The sequence below is a fragment of the Parasteatoda tepidariorum genome, chromosome 2, assembly GCF_982258835.1.
Source record: "Parasteatoda tepidariorum strain Cologne lab strain chromosome 2, Ptep-v5.0, whole genome shotgun sequence".
Classification (NCBI taxonomy): domain Eukaryota; kingdom Metazoa; phylum Arthropoda; class Arachnida; order Araneae; family Theridiidae; genus Parasteatoda; species Parasteatoda tepidariorum.
Genome location: NC_141756.1, coordinates 83009699 through 83029443, shown reverse-complemented (window position 1 = coordinate 83029443; position 19745 = coordinate 83009699). Strand labels below are relative to the sequence as shown.

General features: G+C 32.7%; 3 protein-coding genes across 3 annotated transcripts in view; 1 reads left to right on the top strand and 2 right to left on the bottom strand.

Moving 5' to 3' along the window:
* Positions 1-19745, top strand: part of LOC107441659 (5' exonuclease Apollo) — a 69184-nt gene that overhangs the window by 31340 nt on the left and 18099 nt on the right. The gene's annotated exons all lie outside the window — the stretch shown is intronic.
* LOC147815880 (dynein regulatory complex subunit 11-like) lies at positions 467-7873 on the bottom strand. The gene is made up of 5 exons (XM_087155213.1): positions 7744-7873; positions 5795-6081; positions 2797-2974; positions 1475-1596; positions 467-514 (listed from the first exon to the last, which is right to left on the bottom strand). The coding sequence occupies exons 1-5, from the start codon at positions 7871-7873 to the stop codon at positions 467-469; spliced, it is 765 nt and encodes a 254-aa protein (XP_087011339.1).
* On the bottom strand, positions 9435-18415 carry LOC110283393 (dynein regulatory complex subunit 11-like). The gene is made up of 8 exons (XM_043043750.3): positions 18350-18415; positions 17316-17524; positions 15555-15648; positions 14255-14320; positions 13999-14074; positions 12987-13132; positions 11508-11623; positions 9435-9683 (listed from the first exon to the last, which is right to left on the bottom strand). Exons 1-8 carry the CDS (start codon positions 18365-18367, stop codon positions 9473-9475), a joined length of 936 nt encoding a protein of 311 aa, XP_042899684.2. The 5' UTR covers positions 18368-18415; the 3' UTR covers positions 9435-9472.

The following is a 19745-nucleotide window of genomic DNA, read 5'->3' as shown; positions in this document are numbered from 1 at the left end:
GGTTAGAGATATAGAAAAAATTAAGTGGCCATCGCAAAAATAAATTTGTATTAGAGACGTGCCCGGTGAAGGTTTAACCAGAATTCGGGTGCTATGGCCTAACAGGCATTATATCTGTTTTTTGGTTTGTAAAGCATACATGGTTCTAATACCTGTATTTTTGAGATTCCAGTTCATTTGTTTATGATTTTTAGAGAAAGAAGTGTAGGAGATTAAAATAAAAAGTATGTTTCGAATTAATGGGTTGGGATCCACCATAATTTAATTAGGGAGAAGCCAACAATTACATCAGATTCCAGTTATATATTCTTCTTCTTGACATTTAATTTAATTTTCTTTCTTATCCCATAATTCTCAAAGCAGTAAATTTTCATTCCTTAATGATTTAAAAAGCAAATTTATAGTGAGGAAAATAAGGTTATAAAAATCACGCAAATTAAGTGGCCATCGCAAAAATAAATTTGTGTTAGAGACGTGCCTGGTGAAGGTCTCTCCGGAATTCGGGTGCTATGGCCTAACAGCCATTATATTTGTTTATTAGTACAGAAAACATACATTGTTTTAATACATATTGTTTTTGTGTTTTCAGTTAATTTTTATTTACCAACTATAAGGAAAGATAAAAATAAGAGCTAAACATTGAGCAGCAGCTGATCATCATAAAAAGTACGTGCTATGCTGATCAATTATTTCACACGATGTTTTTTAAGGGACGAAGTTAGGCCCAAAAATGTACCTTCTGAAATTATATATTCTCTTTCAAATGATTTGTATTCTTAGTTCTCGAAATATGGGGTATAGTAGCAATCTGATAAATTCTTCCACAATAATATGGTCAAGAGGGCCGTTGAAATATTGATCCTCTTGCTCTTTACTTCCCTTTTTGCGTAGTTTACTATATCTCGAAAATCTTTTTACCCGCAATCATAAAATTCGTTTTTCCAAAGATAATTTCAAGGAAAAAAAATATTGTTTACTTATTATGATCTATTTTATCTTATCATTTTCAAATCAATTTTTTTTAATGCTAAACTTTAGAGATTTTAGGCGTATAATCTGTGATTTATGAAATTTAAGAAAAAATCATAAGTCGTAAATTCGATTACGCAATATATTTTCCTCCGATTTCGTTCAAATTTTACATTGTGTTTCATTAACAAATTTTTAAAAAATATCTTTTAAACATTGGACTTTCTTTGTGTTTTTGTAATTGTGAACCAGCTGACCTCATGTTTGTTTGATTTAGTCGGATATAATTTTACTTTAAATTCTAAAAATTGCTTGATATAAATAATTATATTGTTGCAAATTTAAGCGTTATTTTGAAAAAAGTTCCTTTTGTTTATATAACTCTCCTTAAAATTACGAACCGCATTGTATCCACAATTCATATTACAAATTAAAAAAATTATGATTTTCTTAAATTCATTTATAGTATGCTGCGTTTTTAGCTGTGCTTCTGATCTTAACTTACCTGCTCAACAGAGCTCTTAATATGAGGAGCAGTGAAACCTTCAGAAACTCCACACAGAGTACTCAAACCCATTTCTGGAGTGATAATTCCTCTTCTATTGAGTATCATTTCACTCCATAAAGCTTTAGTAAAGGAACAATAAGTTTTAATTTTGATGGAAACACATCAATATAATATTAAAACACACCAAAATCAGGGAACTAAAATAAGAAACGCACCAAAAAAAGTGCGACTAATAATTTCCAGAACTGATATAATTAGTCCTAAAAATGCCACGTTAATTACATATCATTGTAATATAATTAGATGAAATTTTCTGCTCCTCAATCCTATTTTGGAATTGACCATAAAAATACTGAATATTCTCTCTTACTCTTACAGAATACGTCAGGTTTTACTACTTAGTACCTTTGACCTTCTGCGATGGATGGATGGATGGATGGATGGATGGATGGATGGATGGATGGATGGATGGATTTCTTTAAAGGAACAGGAATGACGAAGACATCAGGAATTCCCCGATTTCAGAATTGAAGAGCGTTTTGAATATTATATCGTCTCCAAGCGATTATTACGATGAAATAATATTTCTTTCTGAAAGTCTAAGCGATCTCGTAAAGGTGCATCAACAATAGCAATGATTTTACAAGTTTCAAGGATAGGACATCATATGTTCCACTGTAAGCCCTGAGCACCTGAATGCCGGGACATAGTATGTCCAGGTCGTACTTCTAGATTCAATAGTACTCGGAGGGCGTATGTTCCACTGATGCCTTTTTGTTGATTGCCAACTCACATCTACAACTATCCCACCTCTGTTCTCTGCCCGTTACTTCCACCCCACATCAACGTGATAATTTTCATTAGGTTCATGATATTTACTTTGTAAATTAAAAAGAAAAAGGCCGCAAGTCTGATAAAATCATTTATTTATTAACCTTTTTTGGAATTAATACGTAGAACATTAGGGATTGAAATTGATTGTACAGTTGCAGAGTGCTGGAGTTGGAGTTATATACAATGCCTAATTCAAACGTTATTGCGTATTCTAATTTACAACATCAAACTGCTTTATAAACTAAGACTAATTACGCAAATAAAAAACTTTACATAATGTTTTCTATAGATAAAGACAATAACCTTAACATGGTTATTGTGTTCATCTATAGAAAGCAAACTATCAGGCGATTTTAGTCGATTAAAAATGTTGCGGAAAACAAATTCTTTATATTTATAAAGTTTATTTTTAGTTGTGCTTTATTAAAGTTCAGTTTATTACTTAAAATCAATTGAAAAGTTAAAAATCTAGAGATAGCAAATACCTCTTCTGCAGTTGTGATCAGGTTTGGAAATACAAATGACTTTATTGTAGCAAGAACTCAAACTTTTCAGGTCTGCGTCAAACGGTGTGACAGTTGTTCCGCAAATCATAATTCTATCATCGTTTCCTATTCCCTTGATTAGTTTGGGCAGTTCTTTTTTCAGGCGTTGAGCTTCAACCTGAAATTTTTTAAATAATCAACAACTATATTATTTTATTTTATTACCGTTGTTGAACAGCCGACCCAATTTTTGGGTTTACGACTACTAATGTTCAAATCCGTAGCCTTGTAATTTTGAGCCCAATCCAGAAAACAAGGGAAGTCCTGGTTGGGAGAACTATTGGGAGAAATTTTGTCTTCGTGGAGGAATTTTTTTTGATGGAATTAATCCACATTTGCGTAACAGGAGGAGAAGGCCACGAGAACCAACCCCGGTTAACCTGACGGAAAAGGGACTCTAACCCAAGACCCGTCTACCACTGAGGATATTTCACGTCATCACTGCGGTCGGTGCAAGCCGGATGCGGCAATCAGTCATTACAGGTATGCGAACCCAGTTCTCCTCACTGGAAGGCGAAAGCTCTATCCCGGCTCTTTAAAATTTATTGATAAGTGAAAGAAATTGCATGACCTGAATATCTATATCACTTGCCTAAATCGCATGACCTGATACCCAATAAAAAACTTGATCTGAACATTTTGCACGCGGAACATTTTTCCCTGAACATAATTCACACTACTTGAGCCGTGGTGGCTCAGGGGATAGAGTATTTGCCTTCCAATGAGGTGAACCGGGTTTGAATCCCAGCGATGGCTTGTCGATGCTAATTCCACGCCCGGCTTGCTCTGAGCACATTGCCGACGTAAAATATCCTCGGAGGTAGACGGAACATGAGTCAGAGTCCCCTTGCCGTGAAACTATACTTTTGGAGATTTCGCGATTTTCCTCTCCATGTAGCACAAACGCAGGTTACTTCCATCAAAAAGTCTTCATAAAGGCTAGTTTCTCCCAATACTTGATCCAGAAGTTTCCTTGTCTTCTGTATTGGGTTCAAAATTACAAGGCTGCGGAGTTGAACATTAGCAGTCGTAAACCCAAAAATTGGGTTGGCTGTTCAACGACGGTTATAAAATAAAAATTAAATTCACGCAACTTAATGGAACTGACCATATGAGTCAGTTACTTAATTATTTAGTTACTCATATTACTTAGTAAAACTAACTCGGGTTACTTAATCGAACTAACTCGTAATGCTTAGAAAAATCCCAAACGAACGATTCCTTAAAGTTTTAAACTTGCAAAAGTAACAAGTAATGCTTTTGCATTGAATCTTTATATTAAAGTTATCAATTAATTACTTTCAAACTTTAAAACAGTGGGAAAATGAGGGATAAGGATTACTTGCATAATTCAATCGGATCCTCAAACTGTTTTTGCAAAATTCTATTGCTCTAAGTTAATACTATATTTTGAAAGCCTGTTGGAACACATATTTTTTTAATATCTCTAATATTTTTTTAATATTTTTAGTCCTCGTGTGATTTTATTGTAAAGTTAATTTCCAATTATACTACAATTTAAATTTTGTTTAGCTTTAAAACAGTGTACGAAAATACGATGCTAATAAGTTTTACGAAGGATAAGATGTGAGGAAAATAAAGCGCGTTCAATTGTCTGTTTGGAACATAAGGGCAGCAAGCAGCTCAGATTTGTTCACTTTTTTTTTCTTTCTTTCTCTTTTTTCAATGAATTGATCGATCTCTGTTATTTTGAAAGCCAATTGCCTGTGTTACTATGAAAATTGTAGTTGTTTCTAAAATAGGGATAATTTCCTTAAAACGTACAAAGGTGTTGAAAGATTCGAAGTTAATAAAAACGATACTTGAAAGGTGTCGCATCGTTGAATTAATAGCTGTGAGGGGTTCAAAATATTGCTATAAATCGGGCAAGCCTTAAAAGTAGCAAGACGAATGATGATGTTTTTAAAAAGGTTGTGGATTAATGTGGTATTGGTATGTATGATTGGAATCAAAACTAATGAAAAGAAACCGCGACAATTTCTTTATATATACAGTAGAACCTCAATTGATCGTTTCTCAAGAGACTATTCATTACGAATGATAGATTCTGGAGAACGAAGAATGTAGGTCAATTCAGAATACCAAACAGTGACTTGAAAATGAATGAAAAGTGATAAAGAAGTAATAGGACTTAAAAATAAATAAATACATTATTAGTCTAAAATATTTTAATTCAACAATAATTTTTGTCATTTTTAACATATTTCTGTTCATTCATAACATATTTCTGTTCAAATGTTTCTCAACACTTCCTCTTTGTCCTGCAATTTCGTTTGAATGCAGAAATCCCTTTATTGTTTCAAAGACTTCGAGGCCTTCTGCAAATCTTTTCACTGGTCAAGTGCAAATTCTCCATCGGTATCACATTGTTTTTTTTTCTGTTTCTACAACCATTTCTTGAACCGACAATACCTCAAGTTTCAAAATTTTCATCAATTTATGCATAAACATCAAACATAATGTTTGAGGAGTTTTTCTTAAGCTGCAACAAATCCTAATTTTCTTCTTCATCCTTATCGTCAAGAGTTTGTTTTCTTCTCAAAATGATATTAGCTTACAATTTTTTTTAGAAAATCTCCGTAGAATTTCTGAACAATAAGAGGAGGAATCTGCTAGTTTAATAAACGATCTAAAAATGTATTATTAACATCATAAGAATGACATTTGTGTCGGGACTGCTAAAACAAGAAGATACATGCCCGAAAACAAAAGATGATGGAACGATGGCTCGAGATTCGATTGCTAAATTATGCATTTAAACGCAGGTTAAAAAAATTGAGGAAATTGAGAATAATGAAAAAAAATTGCACCATCCTCTTATCTAATGATAAATATTATTTAGAAGTCTCCATTAATTATTTTCTACCTTACTTCTTAGAAAAAAAAAGACAGAAAAAAAAATCATAGCAGAATTTACCAAAACGCTTGTCGTAGCTTGCTTTTTCCAGAAATAATTTTCGGCGTCTCCGATATAAATAACAGCTGGTTGGGCAAGCTTTCCAACTTTCGTAATCAAGTGCATCAACATGTCCAAACCTTCTTTTCCAATATATTTCCCATTTACGTTTTCTGCTGACAAGTCCATCAATATAGCTCCAATTTCATTGCAAATCGCATGGATCAAAGACTTCTTTCCTACACCGTGTGGTCCAGCAAACAATATTGATTTCACATAAGTTCCTTTAGAATGTATGTAGGATGACCCTACAAAGATAAAGATATTACGATTTTAACGATTCAAAATGACACTTTTGAAGTGCAACTGAAGGACAGGGATTTGTTGAAACCTTTTTTTAAGATGGAGACATAATTTCAATATTTTACAAGATTTAATGCTTTTAAATTTTGCACGTTTGATCGATTTGATATTTTCATTTCATGCAATAAAACTTCTGTTTATATATTTTATATTATAAACTTAATGCTGACGAAAACTATTACTCATTTGTTACGTTTAAATTATGTTACAGATGCATTAAAAAAGCAGTAAGATTTCGTACTATCATAATGAAATGCAAGTTCAGCAACTTCGCTAGGTTTTTAATAGACAAATTGGCTATACTTATCCTGATCGTTTCGATCATGCCTATCCTAATCTTGTATGCTATAATTTAGAAATATTCAAGTAATGGGTAATTTACGTGTATTACAGATAATTTAGACTAGCATGATATTAAATATATATTGTGAAATACTTCTTATGTAGAAGATAAAATAGGGGTTTAACCTTCAAAATTTGCGTAAGAAGTTTTCTTATAAAGATGTCCCCTTCAGCGCGATGCGAGGATGAAACGGCCTAAGGGCGGCTAACACTGACAAAGGAGGCGGTGAGTGAATGTGAGCAACTAGTATAGCTAGAGTCTCTTTGCTAAGAAATTTTTAGAACTTGAAATAATGTCGGAGAGTGGAGAGGATGTCGCGGAGCCTCCTGGATTTGAGGACTTCTTTGAACTTAGTCAGCGTGACTGGGCTGCTACTTCCTATGTTCTCCCGGAGAAAGCTAACAAATTTATAACCACACACTGCGGAAGGGGCTTACTACGAAAGCTATTGAAAAACTAAGTGACTTAACAACCGAGATGCTTCTCACCATAGCAAGACAAAATGAGGTGCTCTCCTACACAAAAGAATGACAGCTTGAGGAGGAAAGAGCTTTAGCAAAAGTTCTAAGGAGCAAGAAGAAAATGAGTCGTAAAACGTATAAGGAAACGATAAAAACAGGCCAACAAGCGCACCGCTCTAAGTCGTGCAGGAGACGCGTCGTCATGATTAAAGGGTCAGATGGAAAGTCTCCAGAGGAGGTTGAAAGAGTAATTAAAAACAAAATCTATCCATCTGAGTTGTAACTCAAGGGACCTTTTAGAGTTTAAAAAAACGCAAAAAGGTGAAGTAGTGATTAAGCTTGAATCCCGCAACGACCTAGTAATTCTAAAAGATCAAATTGAAGAGAAATGCCTTGAGGACCAACTTGTCTGTGAAGAAACAAGAAAGAGAAAACCCCAAATTACTATTTTGGGGCTTAGTGAATTAATAACAAAAGAGACACTAGCAAACCAACTCAAAGACAACAACGACGACCTCTTTCAAGTGAGAAATTTTAATGTGGCCATCCCAATCAAAGCAAAGAAAAGCGTCCACTGGGTTGTTACAATAGAGCCTTAAGCCTTTAGAGGAATTATTAAAAAAGAGCGAGTAAATATCGAATGGAAACGACACCAAACCAAAGAATACCTTAGGGTTCTAAGGCGTTACAAGTGCAACGGGCTTGGACATATGGCAAGAAGGAACTTGCTCCAGCTGCGGAAACTCAGATCATTTTGCGAACAAGTGTAAAGAGGAAAACAAATGTGTGAACTGTCATGAGACTAGCGTCAAGTTTGGCTCGACATTGAGAACAGACCATAGTGTCCTCAGTAGAACTTGTGTTTCCAATCAGCGGACAATCATCAGACTCCAAAGGAGAACCAGTTACTTGAACTAGAGCATCCAAGTCCATGAGAATTCTGCAGTCCTGACGCTGCCTATGTAACTAGATTATTTATTTTGATTGTTGTCACGTAATTCATATGTCACCATTTGTATTTGTTATTTCATTACAGAGATTGCAATTTTGTTTAATAAAGTCATGTGGTTTGGGATCTTCCAGTCGGAGGGTTGATCTCTTAATCGCGGGATGGGTGTTGTCTCCCTGAGGTCAGCCCAGGCTGACCTGCGTCTCGGAGGAGTTGATACCTACTCCCTGCAGGTCTTGCACTAGAAGCTTCTTCAATTTCAAGACCTATAGGGAGTAGGTATTTCGTCGGTAGGTATCTACCGAAGTTTATAGATATCGGTAGGTATAGAGTAGGTATCTCGTCGAAGCCCCTCTTTGTCCTCGACGAGAATGTGCTGCTTTTGTCTGGCGTGACTCGGGGCTATGAACCCTCGTGTGTCCATGCACAGCTGGGTCCGCCGTACCGATTCAAGGATTTACGCAGTGACGATCACCATGTGGCCAGCCTGAATGCCCCTACAGGGCTGGGACAGGGTTCAGTCCTACTTATAAAGATGTTTGTTTTCGGATATGCACTACTATTTACAAAAATTGCAACGCAAAGAAAAAATTGTGTGAATATAAACACTAAACACTATAAGCAAATTGGGACAATACTAGCACGATATTAAATGCATATTGTTGGGAAATACTATTCATATGAAAGATAAAGTTGTGAAATTCCACCTGCAAAAATTGCATTGAAAGTTTTCTTATAAAGAAGTCAGTTTTCGGATACGCACTACTGTTCACAAAAATTGTAACACAGAGAAAGAATTGTGCAAAATGAAGCATTATTAACAAATTGAAACACTTAAATGGTGAAACATTTATATTGATTGCCCATAGTTGGATCAAACAGAGCTTGTCATTTAAAGTTTGCAGAGGCTTATTAAAAATTAGTGCATAGTCACCTAATCGCGGCGAACATTTGATAATATCTTGAAAAAGATGGTTCAATTTATAAAGTTTAGAAGAGTTGTTAAAACGACATACAAGTTGTATCGTGTTCCGATTATTATGATACGGTAATCCCTTTCCTTGATAACGTGAGTCTTGTATTTCCTTCATAACGTGCATATGGGCATTATTATGTTGATAAATTCTATGGGAATCATTTAAAAATAAAGTGAGAAAGTTTATTGGAGTATGCTTAAATTTGCAGATCAAATTAAATTCATTAAGTATGCAGATTTTGACTTTGTGACTTCAGCTTTCCTTAAATAGAGCAAGATAAAAACTAAATCCTAAACTTTGATTTTCAAAAATGGTCTTGGTGAGAATAAAATTAGTTAAAACACCCCTTATGATGTTGTTTACCTATCTCTGCAATGTCCGATGTTTATACGCCCATCACTGTAGTCCGCATTTAAATCGTGATTCATTTAAAAAAAAAAGGATTTATTGTTAATCAGTATGTTATTGGTAACGTTAATAAGCTCATTATGATCTTGAAAACCCCTATGGATTATACTGAATGCAAATAATGTACGAGAATGTTATAAAATAAATTCGCATACAGGTAACATAAATTTATACACAGAGTGTATACAATTTTAATGTCTAGATATTACCCATGGGAAGAATGCAGTACTCGTTGACAAGTCGTCTTATGTCAGCCAGGCAAGGAACAGGATCTTTTTCTGGATCACTACCTGATTCTAAGACAGATCCCGCATAATTGTAATCTCCGATGAAGTCAGTCAAAAAAAACTTGGGATAACTAATGATAATTTTTTCTTTGATTAGTTCTTCTACCAGGGATTCAAAACTCCTGAGGAAAATAAGTTTCGTAATTTAATATTTTCCATTCAAATTATTTGTAATGATTGTATAGTTGCAACAAAACTTTTATTAAATAGTGATTGACTTAAAATTTAAAGGACTTAAAGTAAATGAAAATGAATACATTAATTCAAAGCAAAGAACTTGTGGCTAAAAAAAAAAGTGCCATTTCCCCGTTCTTCATAGAGATGTGAGACTCAAATACAATTTTGTAAACTCTCTTTAAATCTTCTCTCTCTTTAAATGTATTCAATTTTATTATTTTATATTATGAATTCCTATTATCTATTTTTAAGATATTTCAAATATATATATATATTTAGTTGTAAATATGTACAATAATTATATACAGAGAGTGACCAAATTATTATGAGCACCCTTTTATTATTTGTTGAATTATCTTTTGCCCTTAATAGAAGCCCTTAGTTCTTGTTATAGACTATTTGTTGGTATGAAAAACTTGCCACCATATTCGATTAAATTCACTTTTCAGTTCCTTAAGATTTAATGGTACTGGATCTAGCTGTCCAGTGCCTCATTTAACTCATTCCCAGCCTCACAATCAATTCGAGATCTGGTGATTGTGCTAGTCAACTAAGCAAAGTAAAGTCTCTATCATGCTTTTCGAACCATCACCGGACAATGCTAGGGTGCACTGTCCCTTTCACGGCAGGGTACACCTGTAACATAATATGATATAGTTGATCAACGGCTGCTATCTTTGGTATTCAGACTTAGCTCCTCAAGAAACAAAGAGGCCATACAATACCAAGAAAAAAATCACCCAAACCCTAATATTGTCTGTACTAGTTTGAAGTGTTGTAGCAATGCAGTCGGGAAACGTGTTTATTTTCCTCCGGTTTTCCTGATATGTTTTTTTCTCTGCCTATAGAATGGCGTAATTGGAAAGGAGATTCATCGGACTACATGAGCCTTCAACCACCTACCGTCCAATTCTTGTGATCCAGTATTTAAAAGCGTATTGGAAACGTCTGTTCTTGTTCAAGGCTTTTAAACATATCATATCATGGGCCTCCATAGCATATTCCACAAACATGACGGTGAAATCTGATTTCCGATTAAAAATCCAATCATTTGAACGAAAATTATTCAGAATGATGCTTATTATTTTATTTTGCTCACTGCGCATTTTTAGAACTCTTGTAAACCATGAAGTCCAAAAACTGTGCACATTAGGGGTCAAAAATTAATATTTAAGTACGGAAATATAAAAAAGTTTCCGAATTCCGACCATTCATTAATGAGGTCATTGAGGGCAAAGAAGGGTAGAAATGACCTATAAGCATATTATTTACTGATAAAGATTAAAGTAATAGTTTACAACCGGGTGCTCCATCATTTTTGGCGATTTTCAAATTAACGAATATATATGTAAAGAAAACAACAACCAATCACATGAAGGCAACCAAACTTTGCGTCATTGAAAGCAATCACTGCAAAGTGGTATGGTAACCAGAAATGGGATTTCAACAAAACTGAACGTAAATTATCGCCAAACCAAAGAGCCCCTGATTCTGCACTAGAGACAAGACTAGAGGTGTTCCTACCGAAAAACCTACACATACTAGTTCCACTACGCAAATATGCTGGTTTTGTCCTTTTTTTTTGGTTTTCTTAACTTAAGCAGAATTAGGAAATATTTTGTTTCTCTCTCACTTGAAGAAAAATTTGCGATACCTAAATTGCAAAGATTTTTTTTAAACTTTACCATTGAAAAGTATTTTTAAATTATAAAAATTAAGGATGGAGATTATGGTGCACTTTGTATGTAAGAGCAAAATAATACTATTACCTATTTGGAGTTAAATCTTTCTCCTTTTTTCCTTTTCCTTTGCTTTTACCTTTATCTTTTTTACCTCCTTTCTTACCACCTTTTTTTCCTTTCTTTCCCAAGTCTTTTTCATAAGCCTTAAAATAAATAAATTTGAAAATGGGAAATTTAGAAATAATTTTTAAAAAGTCAGGAAAAATAATAATTAATAATGGATGAAATGTTTGCTAACATTCAATTATTTGTATAAAAACATCAGCTCGAAGTATTGAATAAGATAATTAAATGTGATTTTTTATATTACTTTAGAGACTATCAATGGATTGCCGAAGAGCTAATGTTAAAGATTCAAAATTGTACATTTTAAAAACAAAATTATTCAACTTTCAAACAAGTTCACCGTGTTTATTGAAATACATTAAAAATTTTATTGCTATTTCAATACCTTATTGTTGACTGTTCCTTGTATGCGAGTTTCTTTCGAAGAACGTTTCATATTGTAGTATCAGAATTGGGATTTTTATCTATGAGGGTCATTCAAATGAAACCTTATCAGTCCATCTAACTTTGTATTAGACGCAATGACAGGACACGTAACTGCGTGCATGGCGGCACCATCTATTGGTAGAGAGACAGACGCATGCTCAACGTTTGACGTTGCGTAGCGACTGTATGGTTGCACGTCGAAGAGAAGGTGGTCATACAAGTTATCACCCGCACATGGCCAATGCAACAAAGACGACATTGCAACAGTTTTGGTGGGAAACGCTGGAACATCCACTGTACAGTCCAGACCTTTCACCGTGTGACTTTCATGTTTTTGGACCTCTAAAACAAGCTATTCGTGGACATCGATTCACAACGGACGAAGACGCGTGTGACTGGGTCGAGACCTAGATCCGACAGCAGCCTACTAGCTTCTTCAAAGATGGAATCGACCTGCTAGTGTCGCAATGGGATAATTATTAATTTTTACAGTTTTAGCAACTATTTTTGGGTATGTGTACTGTGTGTAACTACATTTGTGAGTTAATAAAATCGTTACCATTACTTTACACTAGTGACCTGGTTTCATTTGAATGCCCCTTATATTTTCCTTATGGGTCCTTATATTTTCCTTATAAAGTCCTATTCACACCTTCAGTAAATTGAAACAAATGATTTTTTTGAAAAGTTTTAGTTTCATATTTGTAAAAATAAATTCGTGTTAATTTATGTAGTTTCAAGCAATCATATATTTTATTTCTTAAGTTGCTACATTTTAATTCCATGGTGTATTTCCGTATCAAAATATGAGAAAAAGAAAGGCTGTTTTTGTTTTTAAATGTTGAAACTTTCTTTTCGTGATAAATTTTATTTGACTAACATAAGCTAAAATTAAGACCTTTTGTAATAATAAGCAAAAATTCATATAACAATAAAAAAAAGTGTTTTATTATATGCATGGAGTTTATTATATGCATCCATACACATTTAACCCGCCTCACTCCATATACTCACTTCGATTAATCGATGTAACTCTTCTCTCATATCCTTATCGACAATTAATCGTACTCGCAATTCCATTTCAGTCATAGCTTCTTTTCTAATCATGTCTTCATCAAATTTATCAAAAAATCCGAGAGGTTGTCGCTCTTTCCAAATATCTGTTGGAAAAGTTTTAAATAACAAAGAAGTCCTTCGATAATACAGAATGGCGTTTTTTGAAAACGCAAAATTATCCTTTTTTTGAAAATACAGAATTATTAACATCGGCATATATTAACATCGGCTTAATCATTAACGCTTTGCTTTTATTATTAACACTTAAAGTTTAATTACGTGTATAAATTTTTTTTCTCCAGGTTTGCTGGTTGATATTAAATTGCATTTAATATTTTTTTATTTACAGCAAAAATACATATCCACTCATCCTTTCTGAATTCCTACGACTTTTGATTGATTTTTACGATTTCCTAAATTCCCTACGATTATGACTTTTGATGAGGATGATGATCCTTTGACATCTTTTTCAGTAATCAAAACATTTTTACGGGCTAAAGTTAATATTCAAAGAAAAAATATTATATCAAAATCTGAAGAATTAGTATCGGGATCAATTTCAGCAAAAAAAAAAAAAAAATTGAAACTAAGAAAACTAGATTAATGAAAACTAGGATAAGACAAAAAGGAAGTTATAGGCAATCATCATCAGCATGCATATATATATATATATATATATATATATATATATATATATATATATATATATATATATATATATATATATATATATATATATATATATATATATATATATATATATATATATATATATTTGGTTATTTGACTGTTTCGGTTGAATATGGTAAAAGGAAATTTTCAACACTGCAGTACGGAACCCTTTCTTTTAAGTATTCTTATTTCTTCAAGATTTCTCATGTATTTAAACTTGTCATATAATTCTTATTCATTCTCTATATTCAGTCATGTTTATAGAGTATACATGTTAACGAAAATGAAACATCATTACTATTATATTCTTTAGTCAGTGAACACAATTCAGGAACATATTTGGATGTCTTCAACACATAGCCACTTGAATCTTCCTAAAATGTACAATAAGAAGTAAACCAACTAAATCGGGAGAGAACACAAACAACAGAATACTTTTAAATCTTTTTTTTTCTTTTCTATTTACATGATTATGAACAAAAAGAAGTAAAGCTATTACTGCAAAAATTCATGCTAAGATAATTACTGTAATATTTGTGTAAATAAGACATTACCTTCTCTCCCGATTCTTTAACTTCTTTCCTCTCAATAGCTTTCTCCTTAGATGCGCCTTCTTTGGCCTAAATAGATTTTAAGTCCAATGATTAGCTACGAAGAGCAATACAACAATCGAAAAGCACAAGATATCTTCATGTTATTTTTCTGATCAAACAGTTAAGAAGTTCCGTCATAAGTGCCTTTAGTGTAATGTTACACCCGGCATTTAAGAATATTTCACGAGATTCCCGCCATTAAGAATATATCACATTCTGACACAATCTATCACTTGTATTTTTCTCTCTTGGCATAAAAAAAGAATGTTAAAAAAATAGTCGCCAGTAAAAGGACAAGCAATTTATTCTTTTAATGATGGTCTCGAACTAAACAGTTTGTGAAAAATTACGTGTAAATTATTCAAGTGAAAATACAAGTATAAATTGAAAAGCAAAATGTCTAACTTACATTTTATAGAAAATTGAATAAAGTTCCACGAAGATTTTTTTAAGAGAATGAATGGAAAATTAAACTTGGTTTTAACTCGAAGAGTCTGTCATTGGATTTTATTGCATTGACTGTAATCTATCTTAATTTATGACTCTGATCATCAAAAGAAATTAACTGACTAAAGACCACTAATTTATTCTGTAGCACATCTTATCTCGTTTTTATACTTTTGATGAATAAATTTTGCTTAAGGGGGGAATTATTGAAACAAAAACAGGAAAATGAATTCAACATAAAGCCCAGAAGCAAAACATGCGATAAAAAGTGAAAGAACAGTAGCTTTAAATAGCTTTGTTGTAGGTCATGTGGTAGAAAACACATCATCAAGGATTTAGCATTTTGAGTACGAAATTAATTTAGAAAAAAAATGACTCGAAAAAATTTGGAGATGAAGAGTTTTGGAAAAATAATCCAAGGAAAACTAAACTTGAAGAATAAAAAAAAGAAATTTATATTTTCGTGGCAAGTAATAGTACTTTATACCCTATACTAGAATTTCTTTTCTTTTTTTCTTCTTTTTTTCCAATGAGCTGCACAATCGGTCTTGCCGATGAGCAGACCTAGTGCGTTCTCCAGAGGTGGTATCTACTCTTTCAGGACCACCACAATGGGTGAGATACCTTTGGTCATGTTAATTTCGACGTCTAGTTTCTGCCACACTAGATGGCAGCACCGAGACTCTATTTGGATGCTAAAAATACTAGAAATAAAGGAACAAGTCTAACTTCTAAACAATTAGAACAAGGAAAAATATGCGCAAACAAACTTGTTCAGGAAAAATTCAACAAACAAAAATACCAAAAACTATACCTTTTCCTGATCATTTTCTTTAACATCTTTCAGGAAAACAGATGAGCCGCCTTCTTCTTCAGAGGGAAAAGACGGATATTCACCGTGTTCTTTCCTAAATTAGAATGCAAAATCTTATGACGATATGTTACCGTTGTTCTTTTTAAATAAATTTTTTCTGACGCTCTAATTACAAGCAAAAATATATTTTGGTATTTTTTAATGATAAAAAACAGTCTAATCATTACTAAAAAATTGTTAGATTATAGAAATTACATTTGTACTACATTAAATCCAATAAAATTAATTTGAAAGTTTTTTCATTTATATTCTAAAAATGTATCCATAACTGATTTTGTAAATTAAAGAAATTTAAATGATGAATAGCTATTTATCTTAGATCTAAATAACTGCAAATAAGTGCAGATTAAAAAAGAAATTGTTTAGAACAGCGTGTTTGAAAGATTTCCCCGTTAGCGGAAAAAAAAGACACTGATGTTTCTTGCTGTATTTAATAACCATAAATTATTAAAATGCAAAGTACAAATTTTTTTACTTATTTTGACTTATTTAATACAAATAATGAGAAAAGTATTAAAATATATTTAATATATTTTGCGTCAAAGGTTTAAGGCACTTGCACGCAAGGCTTAATAAGGTTCTAAAGAAACTTATGTACCAGGTTTAGTTCACAAAAGCAAGTTATTTGTAATGTTTGACACATATTGCTTTTAAATATATTACTCATACCTTTTTAATTTTTGTTAACGAATTTAAGAGAATATTTTGATTGTTTTCCTCCATAAAACTTCCTGTTTTAAGTTTGTTTACTTTTTTACTCAATGTAACAGCAACGCTCGCCGGTATTTTTTTTAAAATTTAAATTTCTCTTTTAATGCTATTAAAGTACGTTTTTCTGAAAATACACATTCAGACTAACCCTAAGAATCCTTATGCATATGCATGTGCGTGTGTTTTATTTTTATATTTTCCATCTTTATTTTTGTCTTCTATGATTCTGATTAAAAATTAATATATTTATTAAAAAGAAAATTTTATTCAATTTTATTTAAGCAAAGCTCAATTTTTCCATGCGAAGTTCAATTTTGTACTCTAAAGATTGTGGCCTCTAAGTGGCCCTTGACCTTAAAAAAGCATCAGTGTTTGGAGTATCTGGCAAATGTAAACCGGGCAATGGCACTTGACCTTAAAAAACCATTGCCCAGTATACCCAACACTGATGTTTTTTTAAGGTCAAGGAACACTGCCCAGTATATATTTGCCCGATACTTCAAACACTGATGTTTCTTCAATCTATCGTCAGTAAGTATTAAAATATCGAATAAATGCAATTATATCCACGAATAAATTAATATCAAATCGGATGTAATAAATATTTCGGACATTCACCAAAGCGACTATGTGATCGTCAACATTCACCAGTGAAAGTCAACAACCACCGATTTCGGTCATTCACAGTAACATGCACCTCATTTACATAATAACATCATCAGGACGTTTACTTCATACCTTGCCTAACTAGCATCCGGCATTATATATAATGCCTAGGCAAAGTATGTAATACTTCTCATATTTCATACTTTGCCTAAAAACATCAGGCATTATATATTACGGCGGCATTTCATACTTTGCCGGTCACATATACAGTAACATTATATAAAATTTCACTAGCTCCGAAGTCTTATGAAAGAAAATAATCATTTAAATTTTTTTATAAAATATCAAACTCTTTAAATAAAGCTGACTCTTAGGTTTAAATACCTGTAATCTTCAAAGTAAGATCGAATTTTGCTCCTTAAATCTTCCATAGCCTGAGGAGCGATGAATGTTTCAATCCCTTTTTTGATATCTTTAATGGCATCTAAATATTCAGCTTCATTTTTCAGTATCAATGCTCGGCGATTTCTCTGCAGTTCTTTCAATTGTTGCAATGCATGGAATCTTTCAACTTTGTCAGCAACTGATGGTTGCTATAGATGACAATCAAAAATATTTGATACACATTACTTTGTTATTGTTTAGTTTACAGGGTGTTCAAGAAATTACAGTGAAAATTCAAAGTTTCATTTAAGAAAAAAGGAATTCATCTACCAATTTTCCAAGCTGCAGAAAATTAGTAACTTTAATTCGATTTTTTCGTTTCCAGTTTTTTTTTAAATTTTTTACTAATAAAAACGTAAAAAGGTGCATGTTTTGCCATTAATACAAACGAAAAACCATCATCATATTCAACCAACTGTTAAAAACAGTAATATCCTTCAAATAAATTTTTTAAAATAGCTAATTTTTTTTTTGTCGTATGCCTGTTCAGGCAGTGGGGTGCGATTGTTCCTGTTTTTCAGTGGCGCCATCTGTGGCCAGGAATTCGACTTCTGCCACGTCATTCACACCACTACAACCCGTTTATAGGGTGGGTCACATTCGCAGACATTCACACACAAAGGAGAAAGGACATAGAACACAGAGAGAGAGAAAGAAACATCCATGCCCTGCCCGGGATTCGAACCCAGGACCTTTCTGATGCAAGGACAGTTCCCTGCCCCCTACACAGACCGGTCGGCAAACTAATTGTTAAATTAAATTTTAAAATAGGGAGATGAATATATTTGTATAACACTGAAATGTATGACACTGAAACTCATTGATTTGTATAACACTGAAACTCATTGTACAAAAACTAAATGTATCAAACTGAAAAAAAGGAACAAATAAAAACCTCTTAAGTGTTATTGAAGGAATTTTCATAGATGTAATAACTGTAATTTTAAACTCAATAGATAAGAAAGTACGAATACCATTCCCAAAAGATTCATTTCTGCATCGTAAATCGTTCTAAACTTCTTGTGAAAAATAAACCATCGCCATGCCTGAAATAGTAAATAAATAAATAAGTAAATAAATTAAGTAAAAAATTAATATAACTTGAATATTAAATGGGTTTTATTAGATAATTTACTCCTAAATTTCAACTTTAATTATAAATTTCTCTTTAAATATAAAGATTGCTTTAACACTTAATAAATTGTGTTTAATTTATTAACAATAGTTTAACTTTTTTTACTTCATTGCAATATTTATCTAAATATTTTACTAAAAACCAATATGAGATTAATACATTTTAAATTATATGCGAAACTATTCGATAATTATGTTTACTAAATTTTCAATAAACAGCAAGTAAAACTTGCTGTTTAGAAAACGCTTAATTGCGTAGCTTTTAATTAGATAAAAATTGAAGAAAAAATCTATTTTAAAACTAAAAAAATAATGCATGATTTGAAACAAATGATTTTCCAGATCTTACTAAAAAAAATCTATTTACTCTTTAGAGTGCTGTTTTAACAAACTGATTACCATACCTATTAGCATTTATTATGCATTTTATCGTTTAATGTAATTTTTGTTGTTTCTAATGACACATTGTGCTTGACTTCGCGTGTAGATCGTTGGGCTACCGAAGAGGGGGTGCCATACCCTCTGCAGATGATCAAAATTGTGATGGCATGTCTTCGGATCATCTTCAGGGATGTTTCCCAGACCATTCTGCCAATAGCCCATTCTGCAGCTCTAGCGCGACGAGATGAACTACAACAACAATAACAATCTAATGACACTTGGATAAGCCAAGCTCACCAGCCTTTGACTTTTTGCGACTGAAGTCAGGAAGATGCGCCTTTCATTTGACAAGAGAGCACCACTCAGAGTGAAAGTACGATGGCGATGAACTGAATAGTTATTAATTTCTTTTATCTGGTGCTAATAAGCATGAATTCTGACTGCAGTCAATCGAGTCACGCAAGCAATTATTTAGTTTTTTTTTTTTTTTTTTGTATAAGAAAGCCAGTTTTTGTGTTCTATGAATTCTTTTTCTCGGATTGAAAAATTGTTAAGTTTTAACTCTTGATTTTATGCCATTTATTTACTTAGCTTTATTGAATTTTGCATATTTTTGGTGTCTGTTTTATTTAACCTGATTGGATTTTACACACGTCTTAGACTGCGGGCTGCTCATTCGTGGAGTCATTTCGTCAATTTAGACCTGAAACCGTCAATTTATCCTGAAATGGAAAGAAATTTTCCATGGTATTGCTCAGTGGTCGACCACAGGACTCTCGATTTCACAGATTTTATGAGCTCGTATATCGTATGTACATGTCGGGTTTCAGCGGTGTCGAAATCGAACCCCGACCT